The sequence below is a fragment of the Neovison vison genome, chromosome 1, assembly GCF_020171115.1.
Source record: "Neovison vison isolate M4711 chromosome 1, ASM_NN_V1, whole genome shotgun sequence".
NCBI classification, from domain to species: Eukaryota; Metazoa; Chordata; class Mammalia; order Carnivora; family Mustelidae; genus Neogale; species Neogale vison.
In genome coordinates, this window is record NC_058091.1 from 41,702,402 (window position 1) to 41,721,567 (window position 19,166).

Genomic DNA, 19,166 nt, shown 5'->3' on the forward strand with positions numbered 1-19,166 from the left:
CTGTGTCCTAGAGTGTATGTTCAATTTACGATATGTGTGTTAGAAATTTCTTCTTTTCAGTGGCTTCTTTCAGTCTCTTAATAATGTCTCTTTGTTTTTTTAAGTTAGCATTTCTCCTCTTCCTAGTTTTGAGATATTATTGACATATAACATTGTATTAAAGACGTACAGCATAATGATTTGAGATGTGTATATTTTGTGAGGTGATCACTACAATTAAATTCAGTTAATAGGCAGCACCTCACATAGTTACAAAATTTTCTTTCTTGTGATAAGGACTTGTAGATCTACTATTTTAGCAAATTTCAAATATACATAATACAGTATGATTAACTATCGTCCCCATGCTGTACGTCACATCTGCAGAACCTATTTATCTTATAACTGGAAGTTTGTAACTTTAGCTACCCTCATCATTTCCCCCAACTCCTATCTCTGGTAGTGACTCTCTCTGTTCTCCGTTTCTATGAGTTTGGGTTTTTTTTTGTTGTTGTTTTTTAGATTCTACGTATAAGTGAGATCATATAGTATTTGTCTTCTCTGGATGACTTACTTCATTTAGCATAATGTCCTTGAGGTTTGTGTTGTAGCAGTTGACGGGATTTCTTTTTGTAATGGTTGACTAATACTCCATTTTGTATGTATGACACATTTTCTTTATCCATTCATCCACTGATGGGCACTTAGGTTGTTGTCTTGACTATTGTAAATAAATAGATTTCATTTCTTTCAGATATATACCCAGAAGTAGAATTGCTGGATCTTATGGTAGTTCTGTTTTTCATATTTTCAGGAACCGCCATGCTGTTTTCCATAATGGCTGTACTAATTTACATTCCCACCAATAGTATACAAGGGTTCTCTTTTCTTTGCATTCTCCGCATCATTTGTTATCTCTTGTTTTAGGGTTTGGTTTTTGTTTTTTAATAATAGCCATTCTAACAGATGTAAGGTAATATTTCATTGTGGTTTTGATTTTCATTTTCCTGATAGTGATGTTGAGTACCTTTCCTTGTACCTGTTGGCTGTCCGTATGTCTTTTAGTTCCTCTGCTCCTATTTTAATTGGATTTTTGTGGCTTTTGAATTGTTATGAGTTCTTTATTTATATTTTGGTTATTAACCACTTATCAGACATTTAATTTGCAAATTATTTTCTCCTGTTCTGTAGGTTCTCTTTTCATTTTGTTTATTTTTCCCTTTGCTGTGCAGAAGCTTTTCAATTTGATGTAGTTCCACTTGTTTATTTTTTCTTTTGTTGCCTTTGCTTTTGGTGTCAAAAAATCATTGCTAAGGGGCGCCTGGGTGGCTCAGTGGGTTAAAGCCTCTGCCTTCAGCTCAGGTCATGATCCCAGGGTCCTGGGATCGAGCCTTGCATCAGGCTCTCTGCTCAGCGGGGACCCTGCTTCCCCTTCTCTCTCTCTCTGCCTGCCTCTCTGCCTACTTGTGATCTCTGTCTGTCAAATAAATAAATAAAATCTTTTAAAAAAAAATCATTGCTAAGACTGATGCCAAAGGGCTTTTATATTTTCTTCTGGGAGTTTAATTGTTCCAGATCTTACATTCAGTTCTTCAATCTATTTTGAGTTAACTTTTGGGTGTGGTATGGGGGGCTTGCTTGCTTGCTTGCTTGCTTGCTTGCTTGCTTTAACTATAGTGGACAATGTTATATTAATTTCAGGTATACAACATACTGATACAACAATTCTGCATATTACTCAGTGCTCACCACAGTAAGTGTAATCACCATACAACATTATTACATTATTAATGACTATATTCCCTATGCTGTACTTTTCATCTCTATGACTTATTTGTAACTGGAAGTATATACCTCTAAATCTCCTTCAATTATTTTGTCCATTCCACTACCTGACTCCCTTGTGGCAGTGATCAGTTTGCTTTCTGTATTTAAGAATCTGTTTTGTTTGTTTTTAAATTTTGTTTTAATTAAATTTGTTGTTTCAAGTTTTTATTTAAATTCCAGTTAGTTGGGGCACCTGGATGGCTCAGTGGGTTAAAGCCTCTGCCTTTGGCTCAGGTCATGATCCCAGGAGCCTGCTTCCCTGCCTCTCTGTCTACTTGTAATCTCTGTGAAATAAATAAATAAAATCTTCAAAAAAAGAAAATTTCAGTTAGTTAACATATTGTAGTATCAGATTCAGAAGTAGAAGTTAGAGACTCATCCTTTACATATTAACACTGGCGCTTACTAGAATAACAGGTGCCCTCCTTAATACCCCATCACCCATTTAGATTCCACATATAAATGAAGTCATGTGAATCAAATCATTCTCTCTCTAACTCATTTAGTATAGTACCCTCCAGGTCCATCAATGTTGTCTCTTGGCATGTTTTTAAAGTTTTTTTATTTTAAAATGATTTTAGACATATAGGAAAGTTCCAAAAATAGTGCAGAGTATTCCTGTATATCTCTCACATTGTTTTCCCCTATTGTCAACATCAGGAAATAAATGTTAGTACAACACAATGAACTTAACTATATTCCTTAATATAATTTTGTCAGTTTCCTCACTAATATTCTTTTTCTCATCCAGGATTCCACATTGTGTTTAGTTTTCATGTCTCTTTAATCAAATCTGTGACAATATCTCATTTTTGTTTTTCATGATCTTGACACTTTTTGGAAAATATTGGTCAAGTGTTGTCCCTTAGTTTGATCTTTTTCTGTACTTTTGGCAGGAACACCATGAAAGTGATATTTTTTCTTTCTCAGTGTGTTTTATGGTGTTGGGGAAGGGGAAGGCATGTTGATAAATCTTACTACTGTGATGTCAGATTTGATTACTTGGTTAGGTTTCACTAAAGTTGCTATATTTTCTTTGTAATAAGTGTTTAGTGGAGGGGAAGCTTTGAGACTATTCAAGTATCAGGTTTCTCATCAAATTTTCATCTTCTAGTTCTAACATCCTTTCATTGGCTTTTGCCTTCAAAAACCATCACTGTTGTGTTTTTCGGTTTTGATTTGGTGAATATTCCAAATAATGGTGAATTTCAATTTCCCTCATTCATTTTTAGTCTGTCAGTGGGAATTTTACTGTAGAGAAGAACTGTCCCCCCTTCCTCATATGTTTGTTTATATCAGTAAGGATTTAAGAGTATTTTACTCTATGGATTATAATCCAGGACTCTCATTTTATGTTGCTGTTTTGGCTTTGGTCGTTAAGAACTTCTTCAGTTTGGCTTCTGTGTCTTTTTGACAGTCTCTCATTATTTTTCAGCATTTCTTTACTTTCTAGTTCCATAGATGTTCCAGGTTCTTCTTATAGTTCCCCTCCTGCAGTCCAGGAATCAGCCATTTCTCCAAGGACCCCACTGTGTGGGTAGTGTGAGGTGTGTAGTGTGTGTGTGTGTGTGTGTGTGTGTGTGGTGAATGGTAGGAAAAAACCTAGATCCTCAGTCTAGTCATTGCTGCTTAGTGTCATTATAGGCCCTCTCTGTTGTCAGAACTAGGAATGTATCATATACTAACATGCACCTACACACACATTTATATTTATTCCTTTATCCATCTGTGAATATATTAAAAGCTATAAATTCCTGCTAATACTTCTGACTCTAATCCAGCATCATAATGTCAATTCTAGCTTTTCCCCTTTGCTTATGTGTAACTCTTTGTACAGTGAGAAACCTGCATCTCTTTATACATGATGTATTTACTTGTTTGTTAAATCCTAGTATACATATAACATATTTAGAATTACTAACCCACATCCCTATGAGAAACAAGTTTACTAGCTCAAGGGCTATATTTGTGTACAGTGGAATATAGTCAAAATACTGTTTCTAAACTTACTTTAAAATCTTTTTCTTTCCCATCCCCCTTAACATGGGATATTATTTATTTGTAATACAGTTATTTTTATTCTGTTTTGGTTTCCCACAACATTCTGGTTGATTTTGATTATTTACATATTTGTTTATGTATTTGTTTACTTATTTGGTATATGAAACATTATCATGGTTATAATAGTCATGACTTGGGGCACCTGGGTGGCTCAGTCTGTTAAGCATCTGCCTTCAGCTCAGGTCATGATCCCAGAATCCTGTAATTGAGCCCCTGCATCGGTCTCCCTGCTCAGCAGGAAGTCTGTTTCTCCCTCTATACCTCCCCCTGCTCATGCGCTCTCTCCCTCTCTCTCTCTCAAATAAATAAATAAATCTTAAAAAAATATATTAGTCATGACTTTACAAAAAGGTATTCTCATAAAATTGTCCTTCATTCACTATAATACCTACCCCCTAAATGAAGACAACCTTTAAAGTTTCTATTTTAGCTTTCCTGAAATCTTTTTGCACAAATGAACAGTTACATTCTAATACTTTTTCTTTTTTTACATTAAGAATAACATACTATAGGGGCACCTGGGTGGCTCAGTCAGTTAAGTGTCCAGTTCTTGATTTCTTTTTTTTTTTTTAAAGATTTTATTTATTTATTTGACAGAGATCACAAGTAGGCAGAGAGAGAGGAAGGGAAGCAGGCTCCCTGCTGAGCAGAGAGCCCAATGCGGGACTCGATCCCAGGACCCTGAGATCATGACCTGAGCTGAAGGCAGCAGCTTAACCCACTGAGCCACCCAGGTGCCCTCCAGTTCTTGATTTCAACTCAGGTCTTGATCTCAGAATCCTGAGATCCAGCCCCATGTCAGGCTCTGTGCTCTGTGCAGTCTGCTTCTTTCCCTTTTTCTCTTCCTTTGCCCCTCTCCCCACTTGCACACTTTATCTCTCAAATAAAGTCTTAAAACAAAAAGAGTAACATACTGTATATCCTTTTTTACTTAACAGTAAGCATATCTTAGAAATTGCTTCCTAGGGACGCCTGGGTGGCTCAGTTGGTTGGACGACTGCCTTCGGCTCAGGGCGTGATCCTGGAGTCCCGGGATCGAGTCCCACATCAGGCTCCCAGCTCCATGGGGAGTCTGCTTCGCTCTCTGACCTTCTCCTCGCTCATGCTCTCTCTCACCGTCTCTCTCTCTCAAATAAATAAATAAAATCTTTAAAAAAAAAAAGAAGAAATTGCTTCCTATCAGTAATTAGAGATCTTCCTTATTATTTTTTATAGTACATGTTACTCCATTGTGTGGATTTACTGTAACTTATTTACCTACTCTGCTGTGTACTTAGGTTGTTCCAGTATTTTGCATACCAGTAGTGTGCAGTGAATAGCCTTGTACATGTGTATTTCTGCATTTTTGGAGGTGTATTTTCAAGGCATATTGTTAGAAGAGAGATTATTAGGTCAAAAGCTAAGTGCATATGTGGTTTTGTTAGATATTGTCGTTTCCCTCCATGACCACTGTCGTAGTTTTCTTTTTCAACAACAGTATCTGAGAACTTTTGTTTCCCCCAGGCTAGCCAACAGAATGCATTCTCCGTATGTTTCAATTTTTGCCAGTCTGATAGGTTGGAAATGGTATCTCAATGCTATTTTAAGATGTATTTCTCTAATTACTAGTAAGTTGGAATATTTTTGTATATTCTTAATGTCCCCCCCCTTTTATTTTGGGCGTGTGTACGTGTGTACTTTTTTTTGTGTGTGTATGTACGTGTGTGTGTGTGTGTGTGTGTGTGTGTGTGTGTGTGTATTGCCTTTTTATGTCTTGTTCTCATTGTTCCAACAAGTTTTTGGCCATTTTCCCTTTTAGTTTTTGAGTTTTTTAATAATAGAATTATTGGTTTCTTCTCTGTAGTGTATACTGCAAATGTAAATGTTTTCTCACAGTTTGTCAGGTATCTTTTGACTTTATTTATACTATTTTTGCCCTGATGGTTTGTTGAAAATTTTATATAATATGATTTACCAATATTTTTTTGTGACATTAAAATTAAAGAGGAATTTATTCAGGTTTGTTTCCCTTCTAACACATGGAAGGTTTTTTCCCACCATCCCGCAGTGCCACATTTAGTAAATCAAGTGTTTGTTTATGTGTAGGTCTGTTTCTAGATTCTCTGTTATATTCCACTGGTGTTTTTGCCTGTCCCATGCTAATACCACATTTTCTTTAATGCTGTAGCTTTGTAAGAATAGGAAGAAGTTGTGGTAGCTAATGGACTCAGCCTCCTCACTATGTTCTTCTTTAGGGGAGAATCTTTGATATTTTTGTTCTTTTGCTTTCCCATGTATATTATATAATGAGCTTATTAAGTTTCTCAGGTTCTGTCAGGATTATTAACATTGCATTAAGTATATTCATCATTGAGATTTCCTATCCATGAATATGATACATTCTCTCATTTCATTTATTTAGGGCTTCCCTTCCTCACTTCCTCCTTTTTGCATTTTTGTTCATGAGAGAAGTTGACCTATACAGTTGCTTTTTTGTACTATCAACATTGCATTTTTTAAAGAAAATAAACTTTTTTTTTTTTAAGCACTGTTTTAGGTTTCCAGATATTTGGGCAGAAAATAGAGAGTTCTCATATATTCCCTCTCTTTGAGCACATAGTTTCTTCTGTTATTATTACCTAGCTCTTAGGTTTTTAGGTAGACATAAGTTTTTCACTCATTTGGGTAAATACCAAGAAGTGTGATGCTGGATCATATGGTAAGAATATGTTTAGTTTTATAAAAAACTGCCAAACTGTTCTTCTACATTTTATCTTTCTACCAGTGATGAATGACAGTTCTTGTTGCTCCACATTCTTTGGTATCAGTGTTTTGGATTTGGTCATTCTGATAGGTGTATAGTGGTATCTCATTTGAATATTCTTTTTCCTAGTGACTTGTGATGTTGAGCATCTTTTTTTATGCTTACTTGCCATATATATCCTTAGCGAGATGTCTGTTTAGGTCTTTGGCCATTTTTTAATTAGGTTGCTTGTTTTCTTATTGTTGAGATTTTAAAAGTTCTTTAATATTTTGGGTAAAAGTCCTCTTGCAAACATTTTCCCCTGGTCTCTTGCTTGTCTTTTCTATCTTTCTTGATCAACATTGCTTTTTCTGAGTGTCAGAGTTATGCTGACTAGTTAAAATATAAATATTCCTTCTATTTTCTGGAAAAATTTGTATATGATTACAATTAATTTTCTCTTAAACATTTGGTAGAATTTGCTGAAGAATCCATCTAGACCTTTTGCTTTCTTTGGGGAGATTGTTAAAAATTTTTACAGTAGAACAAGTAAGATACTCCGTTTTTTCTTAGGTCAGTTTTATTTCACTGTATTTTTCTGGAAGTTTTTCTAGTCTCAGTTTTCAAACTTGTTGGTGTAAGGGGGTTTATAATATCCTCTTATTTTTTAGTATATGTAGGCTGTGTTCTCTGTGTTATTCCTGATACTGTTTGTGCTTTATCTTTTATTTGCCAGTCTCATTAGGGATTTATCAATTATTCTTTTAGAAGAAACCATTTTTAATCTTTCAGTCCTATCTAGTGTATATTTTCTATTCATGAATTTCAACTTATTTTGTTCTATTTTCTTTGGGTTTAATTTAGTGGTGTTTTTCTAATTTCTTGAGGTGGTTGCTAACTCACTGATTTTCAGCATTTCTTTTTTGACATATACGGTTTAGGTTATAAGTTTTTATCTAAGTTGGATTTAGCTATATCTTACAAGTTTTGATATATTGTTATTTTGTTATCTAGTTAAAAATATTTGATACTTTCCTTTGGGATATCCTTTCTGTCCTAGAAGTTATTTATTGATGTATTTCTATCATTTTAAACATGGAGATTTTCTGGTAATTTTTATGTTCTTAAATTCTAACTGAATTCTTGTGTTTGCATTCTCATTTTCCCTAGTAGTTGATATATCAGATGCAGTTTCTCTGAGAAGTAGGATTTTATGTAAATTAGCTTTAAAGATACTGTAAATTTTGGGGCACCTGGGTAGCAAAGTCTGTTAAGCAACTGACTCTTGACTCCGACTCAGGTCATGATCTGTACTGGGCTTGAAGCCTGCTTAAGATCCTTTCTCTCCCTCTGCCCACCCCCCCAACCACTGCTCTCCTTGGATGTTCATGCTTTCTGTCTTAAAAACAAATAAACAAACAAGTTGTGCTTCCCCCCCCCAGGATATTTTATTGCAGTTGAAAGACGTATCTATTAGCAAGTATTGTAATTATGGGCTATAGACAGAGTAGTTAATTTTGAGTTATTTAGCTTATTTTTATTTTAAAAATAAAATTTTTATTTTATTTTTCTTAAATTTTTTATTTGAAGCAATTATAGACTCAGTTTCCTTTTAAAACTTTTTAAAATATCTGATATATCATTAGATTATAGTGAATGAGGTCCTTTTAAATAATGTTCATTTTATTACCTGACAAGTTTTATTTTTCCTTTATGTGAGAAACTTTTCTGAAAATAACTTTATTGCATTCTTTCCAGGATAGGTATTTGTTAATATTGTATTTGGGAATTTGAAGCAAAATGAACATTAGTCTTACCTGTGTTTACCTTTTCAAAAACTCTTAATAGGTCCATCCCTGATTCTCCTGCCCACATGCCTTATTGCTCTCTTACTGCTGATTGCTGTCTTATTGCTACTTTCCTCTTTTTTTTTTTTTTTCCCCTTAAGTAGGCTCTGTCCTTAGCCTGGAGCTTAACTGGGGATTGAATTCATGACTCTGAGATCAAGAGTCAGATGTTTGACCAACTGAGCCACCCAGGTGCCTTGCTATTTCCCTCTTTGATAGCCACACCACAGAAGTATTTAGTTACAAGCAAATATTTTAGGAGTTGCTAGCATTTGTATAAAGGTTATGTTAATGTTCATGTAACTTAAGGGCAAAGCAATTATCTGGTACTAAATGAGTCAGGTTTTCTATTTTAACATATACATATGAATTCACTTATCAGTGCTGAATTAACGCCCTACTCTGGGGATTTAAAATGTGTGATTGCTTTATTATATGCAAGTACCCTGTCACCATAAAATGGTCTATTATTTGACAACAATTATGTATACAATTTGGTAAAATAATTTTTTGAAATGTAAAAATGGTTAAAGAAATGTTCCATCTTAAAAGTGTTTTCAGAGTGTTATTTTGTGCATAGCAGGCATTTAGATTATAGTACATATTAAAACCCACTCAGTTGATGGTAGTAATATAATCTGTGGTAAGTAATAATAGGTATATGAATGAGAGAGAACAGTATTTAAAAAGTGAAACATGTATATGCTACATAATTGATATATTAAAGAAATTTCTTGTTTAAGGAAAGGTAGCTGTTAGATAGGCAAGTTGGAGAAAGAGGGGCACACTAAATGGTATATTGGCGAGCTTCCTGAAATGCATAGGCATAGTATTTAGAAGCATATTGATTTTTAAATGTCAGCCAGCTTTTATTCTCTTCTTTCTCTAGCATCTTTATTTGTATGAACAGTGACTATTCTTACTTCTGAAGGGGGTTTATTAAGGTTTTTGTGAACATTTGTTATATAGGAAATAAATTACCACTGCTATATATAACTAACATTAAATTGTGGTACTGGCAATGATTTGTGAGATTTAATTTCTTATATGTTAATTGATGACTAAGAAATTCTCCATTTCACAGTTGAGGTTTAGAGAAATTTCCTATGCTTTCTACTTACATTTGGTGAACAAATGCCTTTAGTCCTGTTTATGACCTTCAACTCCATGCTAAAAATGAATTACTGCAAGTATCACTTATATTTCAAAATTAAGTAGCTTTTTGCTAACTTGGTTTGATCAAGATTGTGTTCATCAGCTATTAACATTCTTTCAGTAGCCTTTAATGCTTTATGAGCCTTTAAAGGAGTAAAGAATGTTTCTGGGAGATTGAATGTCTATCTACCTTATTTCATAAAATCTAAGGTGCTTTGAGAGTGTGCTTTCTTAGTCTTCCTAGACTGAGTCAATGGAAACAGTGATTATAAGATACCATAGAATATCAGAGGCATCCAGTTTTCAGAGAAGTTAAAATATGAAGAAATTCATATCCTGGAATTACTGAAGTAGAATTTTTGAAGTCATTAACTAAATTTAAACGGATGGTTGTGATAATCTTGTGTTCTGATTTTTTATGATTAGACCAATATAGTATCCTGAGAAATTTTCATAGGGTTGTTTTGAGTTTATAGTCTTTTGTTCACTTTAAATACTACTCAGTGTTTCATTTTCAGATTCATGCAATAGAATTATACAGTCATCCTTGAGATCATTTTTTTACCTGCTGTAAAATGCTATTAATTTTCATTACCTAGCTCTGAGATGTGTTTTGGCCTGGTTCCTGTAGGCAAAGAGTATAGGCAAAGTTTTTTCATATTCTTTATGTACACTAAGGTTAAGAAGGGAGTTAGTGTCCATTGAGAAAAGATCTATGATAAAAGAAAATGAGATAATCATAAGAATGTTTATGTTCTTCTCATACCCTGTACCACTATACGCTTCACAAGCACAGTTCAAATGATGGTGTTTCATTCACATTGTTTAATGCAGTCAGGAATGATAGCTCTCTTTTAAGTGGAAATAGGAAGGGAAGGATGAGTCCTAGAAGGTAACTTACTATTTTTTTTAACGCTCTGTATGGTTTGCTTTTTATTTTCATGTGTATTTTTTTTATAAGAACTAAGTACAACTTACAGGAATATGACTTCATATTGCTTATAAAATAAAGATATGGCATTTGACATTCTTTGTAGTTTATTCCAAACTTCCTTTGGGTTTTCATCTTAAACTAAATTATCCCTCACTCTAGCCATACTTGTCTACTTTTTGTCTCAGATCTTCCACATTTTCACAACTTGTTTAAATTTCTCCCTTTGCCTTACCCACCCTTTAAGACTGAACCAGATCTCACCTATTTGAACTTTTCCAGCTCCCTTGATAGCAAGTACCTTTTATTCCACTATTTTGCAGTGGCAAATACATGTATATTGCCCTTATCAGAGACCGCCTTTTGGTAGCATTATTTATTTATGTATCTGGTTTTCCTTTATATTTTGGGGACTGAGTTATTTAGGTTCGTATTATCTCCTACAGTACATAGTATAGGTGTACAATGACTGTTTCTTGAATTTAATCCTTACAGATTTTTAAATACATGCATTACTTCTTTTAGTTTTTTTCCTAGAGATACTATTTAGTAATTTTGCCAGAATTACTAACATGTTAGACTATTCTACATCTAAGTTTCCATTCTCAGCATTTACTACTATTTTCTGAAGTATAAGAATTTTTCTTGAATCATTACATTGTATACCAGAAGCTAATGTAATACTGTATGTTAATTATACTTGAATAAAAAAACAAACAAAAAAGAGAAGTACCCTCCTGTGACAACCTATTTCCAAATTAGTTTAAAAAAGGATTATTTCTCAGCTATCTCATAGAGCAAAAGACAAGAATAACTGCAAAGATAGCTTTTTCACAGTATCTATTTGGTATACAAATTATGATGATAATACGAGCTTTTTATATAAGGAAGAATGTTTTCAAAATAATATGTTTTGTTTTTGTTTTATAGGTTACTTCCTCAGAATGTTGGTCTGCTCTATGTTGGAGGTTATGAAAGACCCTTTGCACAAATCAAGGTATGATTGTTCATTTTCCAGTATATTTTTCTTAGATGTAGTTCACTTGTCCAGAACCCATCAAAAACCTGCAAATAACTATCAATATATCAAAAATATTATGAATGTGAATTACTGATTTCATTTTGCATTATCCCTCTTGAACAAGTAATTCAGTTTTTCAGAGGATTATTTAACTTATTTATTTAGTGTTTTAAGATTTTATTTATTTGAGAGAGAGCAAGAACAAGCAAGAGAGAGAACACGATCAGGCGGGAGAGGCACAGGGAGAAGCGGAAGCAAGCTTACCACTGAGCAGGGGGCCTGATGCAGGACTCCATCCCAGGACTCTGGGATCATGACCTGAGCTGATAAACAACTGACCCACACAGGTGCCCAAGAATTGGTTATTTTAATATTCTTGCCCATAGTAATGAGTTGAATTTGACCAAAGCACTATTTAATGTGTACAGTTTGATAAATTTTGATATGCTTCGACTTGTGAAACCATCACTACAATCAGCATGGTAAACATATTCATTACTTCCGGAAGTTTTCTTGTGCCTCTTTGAAATTCCTCACCCTTGCCCTTTTTACACTTCCAGTCCCCAGGGGACCACTAATCTGATTTGTGTCATCATAGATTAATTTGCATTTTTTAGAATTTTATATAAATGGAAGTATACACTATTTGCCCTGTCTCTCTGTCTCTCCCTCTTCCTCTCTCAGCCTCTTTAATACAGCATCATTATTTTGAGATTCATCCATGTTGTTGCACTTACCAATAATTCATTGTTTTTAATGCTGAGTAGTACTCCATTATGTTAGAGCATTGCTTCTTTATCTTTTCACCTGTTGATGGACATTTCGGTTGTTTCTGCTTTCTGGCTACTACGAACACTTATATACAAGTCTCTGCAGGGATATATCCTTTAGTTTCTCTTGGGTAAATACCTAAATTGGCAATGGCTGGGTTAAATTGCAGTTGTATGTTTAACTTTTTAAGATACAACCAAACTCTTTTCCCACCAGTAGGGTGTGACAGTGCTAGTTCCTCCATATCCTGGTATCGCCCATCTTTTTTTTAAGTTTAGTCATTCTTATGGGTACTTAGTGGTATTTCACTGCAGTTTTAGTTTGCATTTCTGTTATGCCTAATAATGTTAAGCATCGTCTCATGTGCTTATTTTTTCATCTGTACATCTCTAGTGGTGTGTGTTCAAATCCTGCCTTTTTTTGAATTAAGTTTCGTGTTTTTACTCAAGTTGTGAGCATTTTTATATCTTCTGGATGTTAAGTCCTTTATCAGATACATGATTTGCACCTTTTTTTCCCCCCAGCAATGGCTTCTCTTTTCCTTGTCTTAACAGGGTTCTCAAAGAGCAGAACTTGTTAATGCTGATGTTTAGTTTATTAGTTTTTCCCTCATGCCTCGTGCTTTTGGTATTGATCTAAGAAATGTTTGCCTAACCAAAGTCACAGAGATTTTTCTCCTTCATATTGTAGAATCTTTCTAGTTTTAGGTTTAATATTTTGGTTTAATATTTATGAGTTAATTTTTTAATATGATTCAAAATTCAACATATAGAGGAATTCTGAGCTCCCTGCTTTCTTGGCACATGGATATCTACTTGTTGTAAAACCATTTTTATTGTTATTTAATTTATTTTTTTAAATGCACGTTGTCCTTGTTAGTATATGTGTTGCTGAAGCAAGCCCTAAAACCATTTTTTAAAAGCTATCCTTTCCACCCTTGAATTGCCTTTGCAACTTTGTTGAAAATCAGTGACTATATGTATGTGAATCTATTTCTGGATTCTTTATTCTTTTCCGTTTATCTGCGCCTGTCCCTCCACCAGTACCACAATATCTTGATTATTGTGTCTTAATAATAAGTCATGGAGACAGATAAGATAAATCCTCAAACTTTGTTCTTTTTCGAAGTTGTTTTGGCTAATTAGATTCCTTTAATTTTCATACACATTTTAGAAATATCTTGTCAATTTCTCTAAAAATGCCACTGGAATTTTGACTTGGATTATGTTAAATCTATAGATCAGTTTGAAGAGAAATGACATTTAACAATATTGAATATTTTAATTCATGAAGACCACATTTTTTTCAATTTGTTTAGATTTTTAATAGCTCTCAATAATATTTTGACTCAGTATATTGGCCTTGTACATTTTTAATAGATTTATCTGTAGGTATTTTATATTTGTGATGTCATAAAAATATTTTTTAACATTTTTATAAAGACTTTTTGTGTAATTTCTGTATTAATAAATACAGGGAAAAGTTTGAAGTGAAGTATAATTAACATACAATAGTATATTACTTTCAGGTGTACAATATAATGATTCACCTTTGCTATATATAACTCAGTGCTTATCAAGATAAGTAGACTCCTAGTCCCCTTTATCTGTTTCACTCATTCTTCTGCTAGCCCACTTCCCTCTGGCAACCACCAGTTCTCTGGATTTAAGAGTCTGGGTTTTTGTTTGTTTGTTTCTTTTTTTTTTTTTTTTTTGAAGATTTTATTTATTTATTTGACAGACAGAAATCACAGGTAGGCAGAGAGGACAGGGGAGGCAGGCTCCCTGCCAAGAAAGAGCCTGATATGGGGCTTGATCCCAGGACCCTGAGATCATGACCTGAGCTGAAGGCAGAGGCTTAACCCACTGAGCCACTCAGGCGCCCGTTTCTTTTTTTATTCATTTGTTTCTTAAATTCCAGATATGAATGAAATCATATGGTATTTGTCTTTCTCTGACTTGTTTCACTTAGCATAATGCCCTCTAGGTGGGCATTGGCAAGATGTTGTTGCAGATGGCAAGATCTCATTGATTTTATGACTGAGTAATATTCCATTTTGTGTATGTGGGTGTGTGTGTATCACATTTTCTTTATCCATTCATCTGTTGATGGGCATTTAGGTTCCTTTCATATCTTGGCTATTATAAATAATACTGCAATAAACATAGGAGTGCATGTATCCTTTTAAGTGAGTATTTTGTTTTCTTTGGGTAGATACCTGGTAGTGGAATTATTGGATCATATGGCAATAATATCTTTAAATTTTTGAGGAACTTCACACTATTTTCCATTGTGGCTACATCAATTCACATTTTCACCAGCAGTGCAAAAGTATTCCCTTTTTTCTATATCCCCATGAACACTTGTTATTTCTTATCTTTTTGAGTCTAGTCATTCTGATGGGTAAGGTGATAGATAGCTCATTGTAGTTTTGATTTGCCTTTCCCTGATAATGAGTGATGTTGAGCATCTTTTCATGTGTCTTTTAGCCATTTGTATGTCTTATTCGGAAAAATGTCTATTCAGGGCACCTGCCCATTTTTTAATTGGATTTTTTTTTTTTTTTGTATTGTAGAAGTTCTTTATATATTTGGGGTATTAACCCTTTATTTTATATATTATTTTCTACTATCTTCTCCCATATAGTAGGTTGTCTTTTTGTTTTATTGATGATTTCCTTTGCTGTGCATAAGCTTGTTATTTTGGTATAGTCCCTATCAAAATACAGAGAGCGTTTTTCATAGAACTAGAACAAAAATACTATGTATGCAGTGTATGGATCACAGAAGACCCCAAATAGCCAAAGCAATCTAGAAGAAGAAGAAGAAAGCTGGAGGTATCGCAATCTCAGATTTTAAGATATACTACAAATCTGTAGTAATCAAAACAGGATAGTACTAGCACAAAAGTGGACACATAGTTCAGTGCAGCAGAATAGAGAGCCCAAAAATAAACCCATGCTTATATGATCAGTTAATCTATGACAGAGGAAGCAAGAATATACAGTGGGGAAAAGAGAGTCTCTTCAACAGATGGTACTAGACAGCTACATTGCAGAGTAATGAAACTGGACCACTTTCTTATTCAAGAGGCACCAAAAAACTCAAAGTGGATTAAAGACCTAAATATGACACCTGAAGCCATAAAAGTCTTAGGAGAAACATAGGCAGTAATTACTTTGACACTGACTATAGAAACATTTTTCTAGATATAAAAGTATTTTTTATTTCAATTTCTGATTGTTCAATGCTAGTATATAAAGATTCAGTTTTTATGTGTTTACTTTAAATCCTGCAATTTTACTATACTCAATTATTAGTGCTAGTATTTTTTCTTTTTTTATTTTTTAGATTTCATAGGATTTTCTATAGAAATGATTACATCATCAGCTAATAAAGATAGTTTTCCCCTCTTCCTTTCTGATCTGGATGCCTTTTATTGCTTTCTTTTGCTTCCCTACATTGACTAAAATCTGACAAACACATCAAAAAATGGGCAGAAGATATGAACAGACACTTCTCCAATCAAGACATACAAATGGCTATCAGACACATGAAAAAATGCTCATCATCATTAGCCCTCAGGGAGATTCAAATTAAAACCACATTGAGATATCACCTTACACCAGTTAGAATGGCCAAAATTAACAAAACAGGAAACAACATGTGTTGGAGAGGATGTGGAGAAAGGGGAACCCTCTTACACTGTTGGTGGGAATGCAAGTTGGTGCAGCCTCTTTGGAGAACAGTGTGGAGATTCCTCAAGAAATTAAAAATAGAGCTTCCCTATGACCCTGCAATTGCACTCCTGGGTATTTACCCCAAAGATACAGATGTCGTGAAAAGAAGGGCCATCTGTACCCCAATGTTTATAGCAGCAATGGCCACAGTCGCCAAACTATGGAAAGAACCAAGATGCCCTTCAACGGATGAATGGATAAGGAAGATGTGGTCCATATACACTATGGAGTATTATGCCTCCATCAGAAAGTATGAATACCCAACTTTTGTAGCAACATGGACGGGACTGGAAGAGATTATGCTGAGTGAAAGAAGTCAAGCAGAGAGAGTCAATTATCATATGGTTTCACTTATTTGTGGAGCATAACAAATAGCATGGAGGACAAGGGGCATTAGAGAGGAGTAGGGAATTTGGGTAAATTGGAAGGGGAGGTGAACCATGAGAGACTATGGACTCTGAAAGACAGTCTGAGGGGTTTGAAGTGGCGGGGGGGGTGGGAGGTTGGGGTACCAGGTGGTGGGTATTATAGAGGGCACGGCTTGCATGGAGCACTGGGTGTGGTGAAAAAATAATGAATACTGTTTTTCTGAAAATAAGTAAATTGGAAAAAAAAAATCTGCAGTACAGAGTTAAATAAAGATGTTAAGAACAGACCATCCATGCCTTGTTCATGATCTTAGAGGGAGAGCATTCAATCTTTTATCAAAAATTGTTTTTATAGTAATAGTACTTAAGGATTGAACCCTAGATTCGGTTTCTCAAATGGAATGATATTATGAACCTTCAAAGTAGTTAATAAAAAGGACAGTTTGAGTTCATCCTTTTTTGTTATAACTTTTTGTTAAGTTTTCTGACAGGCCTGTGAAATTTGTATTGTGTTTTTTCTTTAGTTCTCTGATTCTTCTTCACATTTATTTCTTGGCTATAAAAGTTTTCTCTTGTTCCACTTGAGGGGTGTGAGTTTAAATTCCTTTCTACCTGCATACATGACATGTATTTTTATGCTTTGAAAAACAAGGATTTTTCAGGATAGACTGAGCCTGAATAAGACATGTAAAATATTTATTATCGAGGAGGTTTAGTAACATTACTGACATTTTTTAATAAAAAAAATCTTATTTTAGTTACTGTAGCTTTAGCACCTCTTTAAATACCTCCACTAATTTAATTTCAATCAAAATGCTCTCAAAAGTTCACCATCAAGATCTTAACTTGTGGACCCTCTTAAACTTTTCTAATTTCTTAAGTAGTGACAAGCATTCAGATACATTTGCTTTCTTCTATTTTTAATATCCCTGGAACACAAGTTGGCAAGGATTTCTTCATAGACCTCACTCTCTCTCTTGTTCACCTAATTCAGCAGTATAGCCAGGAATCCTAATAAGTTTCTGCAGGAACATTTTGAAAGCCTAATTTTTTTCTGTCTGTTGGTTTGGAAAATCCTGTTTTTCCTTATTAGAACTGAAATAACTAAAAAGTGAGAGGCTTACATTATATATTTAGGAACAGGAACAATATGTGTGTGTGTGTGTGTGTGTGTGTGTGTGTGTATGATAGGTTTTAAAAACATAATCTAAGTATACATATGAAGTTGATTACTCCTTCACTCACCTGATTTATTGACATCACATTTTCTTTGTCCAGGACTTTCCTAACAAGCTCAGTGACATAGGTCAATCCTTTGTCAACCCATTATCTTTATTTGTTTATTTATTAAAATTTAAATTCTGTTAGCCTATATATAGTACATCATAAGTTTTTGTTGTAGTGTACAACAGTTCATTATTTGTGTATAACACGAGTGCCCATCATATCACGTGCCCTCTTTAATGCCCATCACTCAGCCCTTTATGCCTGGATAATCTACTTAATGAAGAAGGTGCATTAAGGGCACCTGGGTGGTTCAGGTGATTAAGCATCTGCCTTTGGCTCAGGTCATGATCCCAGGGTCCTGGAATCAAGCCTCACATCGGGCTCCCAGCTCAGTGGGAAGCCTGCTTCTCCCTCTCCCATTCCCCCTGCTTGTGTTTCCTCTCTCATTGTGTCTCTCTCTCTCAAATAAATAAATAAAATCTTTAAAAAAAGAAAAGAAAAGAAAAAGGTGCCCTAAAATAAGGCACCTTTTCCTTTTGATGTTACTGTGAGAAAGTGTGAAAAAGGTTTCTCTCGTAAATTGTGAAAGGATTTCTTATCTTTATTAATTATTGAAGTTCCTTCATAATTCTTATGATTCTTATGAAAATGCTATATTGATCCTTACCTAAGTAGAATACTTACAAGTTAATTGGAAAACAATAAAATAATCATATTTTAAATGCTTGAGATTAGTAAGGTTCACTTCCTCCCTTGCTTTGTACCTGACTTGTTTTGGACATGAAATAACAGTACTTGTTATGTTCATCTTTCTCCCACTAAACTAATGATACTATGTTGTATAGCATAGATAGCAGATATAATCTTTAATAAAAGGAAACTGCTTTGATTTCCCTAAGAGCATACTGGTTGAATTTTTTTTGTTATATGAGATAGGAAACTGTTAACTTGAATATTTAGGAAAGAGAATTCTTACTCATTAACATAGCAGGACTAAGTTTGAGTGACTTGGTGGTTAGAGGTTCTTTTTGTTAGAGACTTGTTACAGCTATGTTTAAAAAAAGCAGCTTCATTTTATAAAGATTCAAAAGAGAAGGATAAGAACACAAAATGGGTGTAGATATTTAGACAAATGCTAAATGAATTCAGAAATTTGCTATAGCATGACAAGAGATATCTATACTATAAATGAATAGCATGACTCCATTACAACCATTCTTTTTAAAAAACTCTTTTTTTTAATTAACGTATAATGTATCATTTGTTTCAGAGGTGCAGGTCTGTGATTCATCAGTCTTACACAGTTCACAGCACTCACCATAGCACATACCCTCCCTAATGTCCATCACCCAGCCACCCCATCCCTCCGCCCCTCTCCACTCCAGCAACCCTCAATTTGTTTCCTGAGATTAAGAGTCTCTTATGGTTTGTCTCCCTCCCTGGTCCCATCTTGTTTCATTTTCCCCTTCCTTCCTCTGTGATTCTCTGTCTTGTTTCTCAAATTCCTCATATCAATGA

At 34.3% G+C, this 19,166-nt stretch overlaps 1 protein-coding gene across 1 annotated transcript in view; it reads left to right on the forward strand.

The window, feature by feature from the left end:
* RNGTT (RNA guanylyltransferase and 5'-phosphatase) overlaps positions 1-19,166 on the forward strand; it is a 344,889-nt gene that overhangs the window by 267,767 nt on the left and 57,956 nt on the right. Inside the window, exon 14 of the mRNA XM_044245889.1 lies at positions 11,453-11,519. Within this exon, the coding sequence (XP_044101824.1) occupies positions 11,453-11,519 (67 nt within the window). The remainder of the gene's footprint in view (positions 1-11,452; positions 11,520-19,166) is intronic.